Source organism: Grus americana, chromosome 5 (assembly GCF_028858705.1).
Source record: "Grus americana isolate bGruAme1 chromosome 5, bGruAme1.mat, whole genome shotgun sequence".
Lineage (NCBI taxonomy): Eukaryota > Metazoa > Chordata > Aves > Gruiformes > Gruidae > Grus > Grus americana.
In genome coordinates, this window is record NC_072856.1 from 44,690,238 (window position 1) to 44,700,056 (window position 9,819).

General features: G+C 39.1%; 1 protein-coding gene across 2 annotated transcripts in view; it reads left to right on the forward strand.

Annotated features, from left to right (window-relative positions):
• LIN52 (lin-52 DREAM MuvB core complex component) overlaps positions 1-8,747 on the forward strand; it is a 46,339-nt gene extending 37,592 nt beyond the window's left edge. The window contains exon 6 of one of the 2 annotated variants that reach the window (XM_054827241.1): positions 5,710-8,747. In XM_054827241.1, coding sequence (XP_054683216.1) covers positions 5,710-5,765 — 56 coding nt within the window. In that variant the 3' untranslated portion in view covers positions 5,766-8,747. Of the gene's footprint in view, positions 1-2,358; positions 2,381-5,709 lie in introns of those variants that run through there. The other variant, XM_054827245.1, reaches the window with a different exon arrangement.
• Positions 8,748-9,819: the final 1,072 nt, after the last annotated feature.

Genomic DNA, 9,819 nt, shown 5'->3' on the forward strand with positions numbered 1-9,819 from the left:
GATTACACTGGTCTTCAGTGTCAGTGTAGCGGTTCCTGAAGCACGGGTCTGAGTATCTGCATGTGCCAGTTGTACTTTCAGTAAAGGCGACTGACGTTGCTTTCGCTGACCACTGCTCTCCTGAGATGGCAGTTCCTGCTCTTTATGGAATTGGGCTTGGTGTAGCGTTCACAGGTAAGTATTTGTCAGAGGCCCACAGCCATCAAGTAGCAGTTCATTTGACAATTACGTTAAGGAAGTACGCAGTTAGCAGAGTAATTGGAGCTCTTTTTATGAAGGAAGAGGAGAGAGCTGGTGCCAGCAGGCATCCAGGTGCTGGTAGGATTTTGGGAGTCTGGTCTTGAGATAGAAAGTGGTCCATACAAGATCGATCTCTCTGATAGAAGTTCACGTTATGTTGGCTGGGTAATAATATTCTGTTGTACTTGCCTGAAATAAGTTTCTTTTTTCTTTGAGGGCTGTTTAGTAATAATGTCAATCTTAAATATTTTTGCTGGTTTTAGGTTACCTTTTTGCCTTCTCCCCACCCCCATGACTGATTTCTTAAATTTCCTTTCCAAATGCAACACTAGTTCATCCTAGCCAAAAGATGCGGCTTTGCCATTGGCTTTCACAAGTGCAGTCAAGCAAGACTCCCACAATTACTTACAGACAGATTCCTCTAGGCCTTTTTTATGTCCTACCAATGAGGAAAAAAGAATGGTTGTCTTGTCTTATCCTAACATTATGTCTCAGGACAAAAGAAGTAATTTCTGATGCAACAGACCCTTGTAACAGAAGGGTTAAAAACCAGGGGAGTGTTCTGCTCTCTCTCTGCAATTCATGTTCTTTGCCCTGAACTGGTAATTTCCACTGATAGTTCTTCAGAAATAAACCCTTTTAGTTTTGTTTTCTGTGTAGTCCTAAGATGCAGTAGTAGTCTGAGAGTGCATGATGAGTACTTTAAAGGAATCCTTCCATGTTGAAAAGCATGTTCTTTAGTTACAGTAAATACAGCTGAATGGGAGGAATAACTGATAATCTAACATAATATGACAATGCCTAAAATAACCTTTTTGTAGTCAAGAATGTAGCATTCAAAGCATGATACTGCAAGACATTTCAGGGCTTAAAACATGTTCTGTTCACAGGGCATTAATTGTATTTCCAGTTCTTTTTAGTAGCAAGACCTTTAGATTTCAAGACATTTTCAGGTCAGAGGAGGAGCACAGTCAAATTTGTCCCGTAAGTTGTACATCTCAGGGAGAGGCAGAGAAGCGCTTCTTTAGCAGGTGACTTCATTTTAAAATATCTGTGATTTGAAGATGCTCACAGACTTTGTTTTGAGATTTGTAGATAAGCCCAGAAGTAGTAAGCAGCGGAAGGTTTTGTGATAAATGTGTGATAAATACAGTTTGTCACGTATATCTTTTACATAGACTTTATCACCAAGTGTGTTGCGCTTTTGCCTTTAAGTGTGTATTACGTTAAAAAAGTGTGTACATATGTGTGTTGCTTAGGGATTCTCCTGGATGAAAGTTGCTTATATAAGTGTAAATCACTGTTTTCGTGGCTGATTTTATAGCAGTAAATCCTTCCATTATTTCCTGGCTATCCGGACCTTATGACACAGTATGTCCTGAGCTGTCATATGTGTGAGAAGGCTTTTTATGGGGAGCAATCAGGCTGGACCCCAATCTCCAGTTCAGTAGGTTTTTTTCTAATTAAATTGTCACCGGAAGGAATATCCGGAACAGCAGTTTTCATTTTCAATCGAGGGAAAAGCATTATGAGTCTTTGTCATTTGATTAAAAGTTACTTAACCTTTAAATTGCTACACATGTAAAGATAGCTCTGAGTTTCCAATGTAATCGCCTCCAAGTTAAAATCAGGAAAATCTTTGTGTAATGAAACCCATATGTCATAGTGAAAGGATGCAAAGCACTGGCAGAGTGGGCTGCTCTAGCAGGAGATTCTGCACCCAATCTTGTTAACCAGGACTGCTTTTGGTAATCCCTCATCTCCTCACTTGTAGGAAATCAATCTGTACTACTGAATCTTTTCAACTAGCAACCACAAAATTTACTGTGGACAGGCAGCTTGGGGACAATTGTAGTGGAAAAGGAGCCCCAGGCAACAAGACTAAATACAGGATTGAGGGATTGAAGCTCTAAAGAGGAGATTATATTAAACCTTATTCTGCTCCCCTATCAAGTAGAAATCTCTCCTTCTCCTTTCACCCCCAGCCTTTCCTACCCAATACCTGTTCTTGAGATCCGCTTGGCAGATCTTGCCAGGCAGCAAACTTAATTCATACAGTACAGCTTTCCCTGTTAATTATGATAGCCTGATCCCATTTTTCAATATGTTTCTCTGAAGGAGTCTATTCAAGCATTCAACTTCCATCGTAACCAGTGCCGATAACATCTTAAAGTGTTTTTTCTATGGTCTTCAGTATCCTCTTCCTCCTCCCTGGTAGGTGAGACTAATTTGTACCCAAGCTATTGCAATCATATCCATTGTTGATTTTCTATTGTACTAGATGCACAGCGTAAGCGAGGTTGTAAATCGTGACTTGACATGGAGATTCATGTTTCTGTTTCATGCTGCACAGCCTCTGTAGTGTCTGTTTGCTGGTACAATGAAAGCTGCACTCAAGCCCTCTCTTCACTTGAAGTCTCTGGTTTAAGCAACCATTTTAAAGAAAAAATCCCTAAGGTTTTCACTACAGTTTTGTCCAACCTTTTAATTAAAAAATCCACCTCTATCTCCTACGCAACTGGCTTCTGCTGGTCCCTTGGGTAGTTGTTTAAGGCAGGTTTTACCATCTCTCTTAAACTGCAATCATATTTAGAATGTGGGTGATGGCTTCTTCATTCACAAGCTCTTCCCTCACTCCAGCAAGCTCCAAAAGGCCCCATTGGAAATGATATTCCTATTATTAAGAATTCATTTATCAGAAGCAATACTGAGCAGAGGAGTCAGTTTCTAATATTAGAGGCTTTTCTGTGCAAAACCCAAGCTCAAATCATACTCCAGTGCAGATTAAAGAGGAACAAAGGGGAAGGAATAGCCAAGACATTTGAACATAGTACCATGTAATATGTATTTGGCCTGTGTTTACTAGGAATACATTGAATTGTGGTTCTTGGGCAGATAAGAGAAGCAGCTGAAGCAGGGAAACAAGATTGTTAATGTTTGTGGAAACTTGCCCTTAGTTTGGCTCTGATATTTTTTTTGTGATATGGAGATGTTATTTCCAGACCATTTTCATACATATACAAAGATGTAAGGTCCTTTCTTTCAGTTTGGCATCATATCCTTAAAAATAAAGCCCCGATGCAAGGCTGAGTATGTGAGGAGAAGAGGAATACAGAATAGCAGAAGGCTGTCTCCTGCTCCTAATGGGATTTTGTAGCAGCATGTGCGAGTTTGTTTCAGAAGTCAGAAATGAACAGATGTTGGTATAAATTACCTCTGTGTCTGATGTCTTGCAAATTAAAAGCGCGGTTGGCATCACTAAACAATTTCACCAGGTTGGGGGGGGAAGCGGGCGGTGATTATTGTAGCAGGTCGGTAAGAATCTTTAAGCTGCAGCAGAACAGGATAGCAAGGATAAAGGAATGAAGAATAAAATGAGAGGTCTGTGAATTAATCAGAAATGTTAACATCTCCGATGACAAGCGAACAGGAGGGCACGTGCTCTGGAGCAACCCCCAACCCACAGTAATTTCACTCGGCGCACAGAAGGAGTCTATGCTCTCTGCCTGATTTATAGGGTGCAGCCTTCTTTGGGGGAGCAGAATTGTCATGCATTCGTATATCTCCTATATGGGACTGGCACTCTGGAAAACTTTCCACTGTATCAACTACAGTTCAGCTTTGTGCTTTCTCAGTTAAGAGTGTTTTAAAACCATGAACTGTTGATGGTGCAAAGCAGGGAGGCGTCAAAGAACTGGTGCTGAAAATCTATTCCTAGCTGAAATTTTTAAAAACTTGCATTTTTACTTAATCATGTGCTTTGTGCATAACAACTTGGTTCCTGACAAAATAACAATCCACTTTGCCCTTCTGCAGCGCTTTCTATCTGTGTGTCACTTCAGCAGCACTTAAAAGATACAAGCTATCTTGCAGATGGGGAAGTAGAGGTACAAATGAGTACTTCTGTGGTAGGTCACGCTGTGAATCAGAAGCTGAGTTGGGAATGGATCCCAGATGATACAAGTCACAGCTGGAGGCATGAAGGAAGCGAATAATGCAGTGATCTGCTTGAATCTGCAGGCAGTCTGAAGCATGTTCCACTCATGGCAGTGGACTTTGCAGCCTATGAATATCATCAGTATGTACCAGACAGTTCGTAATACCACTAATTGTTTTACAGGGATCTTGTTGATGACAGTACCTTGTGGTACTATTTTGGGTAGATGAATTAGAATGTAATAATTTAAAGAAGAGGCTGTAAGGCACAAATTCTAACCTTTAGGTAAAGAATAACAAAATGTCTTTATTTTGTTAAGGGTGCATATTGAGTATTTTAAACTTTTATTACATTTTAGTTCTGTTCTAACAGATAATGAGTAATATCAAAAGAAAACCCAACATCAGCAAGAAAGCCACCTCCAGTTTTTAGGCTAATCATAATTTCTGTTGTTCCTCTCAGTAGAGAAGGGAGGAATTGAATGGATAAACCAGAAAATGAATTCCCATCTCCTTCCAGAGCCTCTCTAGTCTAGGTGTGGGAAACATGCACACTTTCATCAATCCTGTGAATAAAAACCTCCATGTTTTGATGCCTGTCAGTCCAGCTCAAAGCTTACACCTTTATTTAAAAGAAATGAAGGGAGGCACCGGTGGGAAGATTGTCTTTCTCCAGGACTCAGTTGCTAATCGTGTTGTCTTTGATGCCTTGTATTGTTATTGCAAGATAAAGATAGTATTAGGGCTGCTCTGCCAGCTTGTGAGCTTATGGGCTCACAAGTCAGAAATGTCTCGTGCAGAAAAGTGGCTGTGTAAACCCTGCTGTAATACAGCTACCAGAGATTTATGGTGCCAAGAGTGAGAGAGAGACATATAAACCTTGCCTTGCTGTATTAAACATCGAAAGACTGACAATGCAGCAAGAGAGAGAAGACCAAAGCTCTATAAACTTTACTTTATTACACCATCCATAGATGAACTGCATTGAAGGAATATAAACCCCATTATATTACAGCATCCAGGGACTGACACTGCTGAGAGAGAGAAAATGCTGTCTAATTTCTGTTGAAGATCATAGCATCCAGGGACCAATAATCCTGAAATGGAGAAAGAGAGAGTTCCATAATCTCTGACGGATTATAACATCCAGGAACAATTGCTCTGAGATAGAGTGATGGAGATCTGGATTACACCATTCAGAGACAGATAGTACAGAGAAAAGGAGATGCTGCGAGAGCATAACGCAATAGGAATAGGAAGCATAGACCGTATGTAATGAGACAGCCTTTGGGAATTATTGCCGAGATTAGAAGATTCCAGGCCCTGCCTGCGTTTCTAGAATGTCAGGAATTCAAGCTGGAATGCAGTTTTATTTATTTTCCACTTTAAAAATAAATAAAGTAATCCTTGGTATAAGCACAAATCTAAATTAATTTCTTAGCCTATTGTTAAAATCTGTAAATTATACAATTGTTTGGGTTTCTTGGCTTTTTAAAAAATATTAATCTCTTTTTTCTTCCCTTGTGATTTCAGCTAGAGAAATGACTCGAGGGAAATTCCTGAACATCCTGGAGAAACCCAAAAAGTAGCTGCCACATCTGGAATTTGGACAAAAATACCCCAACTATTTCATTTTACATACTGCAGAGCCAGATGAACCCCAGAACTTCTAAGAAGTACAAAGCTCTTGCTCTAGACCTTCAGAAGCAAACATCTCTTTTTGCTTCCACAGCTCATCTCTTTACAGGGAACACGTATTGCATACATAGGTCACAAGGACTGCGATTGATTGCGTTGGAATTTGGACTTCATCTGACCATAGGACATCCAACAGGAGGACTAGCCCTGACATGCTGTGGCAAAGTTACCTATTTTAATCAGCTATTCAAAGCAAACAGCCCGGGTGTCCTTACACAATTGCTCTCAGCAGCAGCACCTCTCTGAAGTCCACAGCAGATCTATATTACACTGGCCAGTGCGCATCATGAGGCGTTGACCCTTTTCTGTGTCTTTCGTCTTAGATGTATTGATTTCCTACGTGTAACTTCCATGCAAAAAGATTTGAGCAGAGTTTGGGGTGTGGATTGACTGATAGCATTGGTTCAGCAGGAGCAAATGCTTTTAGTGTAGAAGCTTGAGTGCGGTCTGTGCATTAGATTCCAGTTACTCGCTGCCTTCAGAGGAGCATGTCTGGTACTCCAAGGAGGACCTCCAGACCTTCAGTGTACCAGGAGCTTCATCTCACTGCTAAACAGTTCTGTAGTGAAATCGAGACTGACAGACCACAGGGAGCAAGAGGTGTTACTGTACCATGAAGGAAAATATCCCTGCAGAATCTTTGGCCAGTACACAAAGAAACAGCTTTGTCAGTCCACTGCAATTCTCTGCTTCTTGCAGAGCTAGAAACTGCAGAAAGTTATAAAGTTGAAAGGTGGTAATATTTTCAGGTGGCAATCCAAGAAGGGGCAACAGGATTGTTAGCCACATTGCAAGGATGGTCTGCTTATACAGAATCTCAATACTTCTGAAAATAACATTTTGTGGTATTTTTAATTACTTATAAACCAGCAACCTCAAAATTTTCTTCCCCTACAAAACCACAGTTTTTGAGACAGAATTTTCTGTGACCTAGTCTCTTTCAGCACGCAGTTTTGGGCTTTATTCATCTCACAGTTTAATGTCTTTTCCTTCTGTTAATGCAATTCTGCATGTTCAACCCTGAGAAGAGGTAAGGAGCATGTTCAGACTTTTTATTTTAAGAGAAGAATTTTTTTCATTTCATCCTCTTTCCTTTTCCTAGAAAACAACATTTTAAGCATTAGTAAATATGTTCTTTCTAGGTTACAACATAATATTGAAACGTTGGATGAAGAGCAGGGGGCTTTCTCCATTTAGAAATGTTATTTTTAGCTTGCAGGCTTTTCAAAACTTGTCATTTCCCAGGCTGCAGTCACATGTGAGAGGAGAGACGACTTGGAAATAGGTTGTCCTTAGAGCTTTGTGTTTTTCTGTCTTTGCACAGAGAGGAGACTCTTTTTAGGTGCACGTGCAATAAAGAAGGGGAGAATTTTTTAAATCAAATAGACTTTTCTGAATTTTTACTACAATGCTGGTAGCCTTTCAGTTTGCAGTCTGTGGTCTTGGTTATTACTAGTCAGAGCTAGGCTCGTTTGGGACAGCTCCTGGTGACTAAGTTTAAGCAGTTAAAACCCACATCCTGGCAGTCCCCTGTGCAGATACTGAATATTTAGGAATGTCAAGAGTTGGATTTTAAACTTAACAGATTTATTTCTGTACTTCACAGTTCATGGAGGGCTGAGCTTAACGGGAACTCCATCCCTTGAAAACACAAGAGTTAAGACAGATGAATGTGAAAAGAAGCTAAAAGTGGTAATTCAGAGGCAGAGAAAACCCTGGTGTAAAGTGATGTTGATGTAGCTTTAAGTATTAAATTGTACATTTTGAATGCAATTTTAAGTTTGTATAGTATATATATAATATATATATGACATAATGGGATACTTCTTCTGTATCACCAATATGAGTTTGTGCATTTTATAGAGGTTTGTTGATCCAACACATTAAGAAATTGAGATCTGAAAGGAGGAGGAGTATAGGAGAAGATATGAAAGCCTGGCATGAAAGTATTTTCTCATATATTCCGTAAGGAATTTCAAACTTTAGGTAATTTTTAGTAACATACATGTGTTTTAAAAACAAACAAATAAAAAAAACCCCAGAAAAGCCTTTTACTATATGCAGTATCTTCTGTAGGGCAGCCAGTAACATATGCTTTAGAATTGTGATATTTATTGGCTTTGTACTTGTCATCTGTGTCAGTGATGTATTTTTTTTATTGGTAATATTTATATGTATTTTTGTGTGTTAGCCGGAGAATTGTAATCTGTCTGTTATTGCTTTGTGGTTTGATAATAAACAAATGCAAAGCTCAGAGATTCGTCTGGGTTTCCAGCATAGCCCTCTAAAATGCAAAAGCTTTTGCTTAGCCACCTAGGCAATACTCTTTCTCAGGCTTTTCTTCATACTTCTGCATGCCACCACTTCAGAGTTTGGCCTGTGGATGATCCATTCCCATCAGTAAATAAATACTTGGCAATATCAAATGGTATTAAGGGGTTTTATACCCTTTCGAACCCTATTTTTTTTCGTTCAGTGATGTCTTTCCTGACATCCCTGCAGTATCTGTCTATACAAGAATATCTGGGTGACTTTTTGTTGCTGATAACCTTCTGTATTTTGAAACAAAAAAAAGTTTTGATAAATTATGGTGATGAAGAGTATAACATCAAGATTTGGTAATACTAATCAAGCAAATGCATTGTTTTATAAAGTGTTTTCATGTGTTGGTATCTTCAGTGTTACTGTGAGATGGAAATAAACCCAATATGTATTTAGTTCCTTTTAAATGCCAGTGTTACATATATTCAGTTGTAAAGGCTATTCACTTCGGTCTTGGAGTATCAAATGCTTTGCCATTTAATCCAACTGAGAAGAAATTCCTGTTTGTTATGTTAATCATTATCAAAATAAAAGTCTAGTTGCACTGGCAATTGAAGAGCGTGATATTCCATTTAATTTAGTGTTTTGCCATTATGAAATTAACAATTTTGGAATAATCCTGTAACCCACAGTTCTCAAGTTTGCTTCGTATTTCCTTCAACAAGTCACCTAGAAACAACAGATTAGTGAATATTGATTTATCCAACTTGGAGGTAATGTTTGAACCTTATTCTGGTTTATTTTACTCAATTTTATGTTACATAAAAATGTAAGGTGCTATTACAAGTCAAGTCACAAGACCATTTTATCTGTAATCTCTTTGATTATGATCAGTAGTAGAAGGATAGGGAGGGATATAAACAAAAGGCTTACACAGAGTGATTTTTGCTTTAGGGTAACTTACACAGCATCCAGCAATCTGTTTTAGTTGAATCTGGTCTACAGGAGACCCTGCCCTCCATAAATTTGTCTTAGTCCTAATTTGTCTGTACTTCTGGCCTGTAAAATGCCCCTGGACAAGTTCCATAATTCAGTTATACAAAGAAAAGTTGGGGGGGGGGGCAGTCATTGTTTGTTTTAAACCTGCTTACCTGGTAATTCTATTCTGAACCTTTAATTTCTTTTATTGTCAGAAACAGTTTGGATTTTTTTTTCCTTCTTTGCTGTTTGTGCAACTACTCATGATTTTTCAGCTCCTGCTATGTTTTTGGTTCCATGGTTATGTTCACCTTCCTTATGTTCACAGTGTTCAATTGTCTGTCTTCTATTACAGCCTGAGATGGCATAATCAAAATTGCAGAGTATTCAGAGTGCAAGCATACTGTGGAGGTGTTTAAGTCCTAATTACAGCATGTATTTTGTTCCTCTGCTGTTCTCTCCCACACCATCATGGGCTAAATCCTGGTTTGAGTATCTCTAAGAACAAGATCACCACTTACATTTGCAGTCTGTGCACACAGCTGATCTCGTCTACTTCATCTCCACCTGCAGTAACTTGTCATAGGCAAACAACACTTCTTCCAAATCATGACGACAGTTACGCCAGCCACTTCATGTTGAGGAAGTGAACCCGGGTAATTCCATCATCAACCTATGCAGTACGTAAAAAAGATAAATGACATC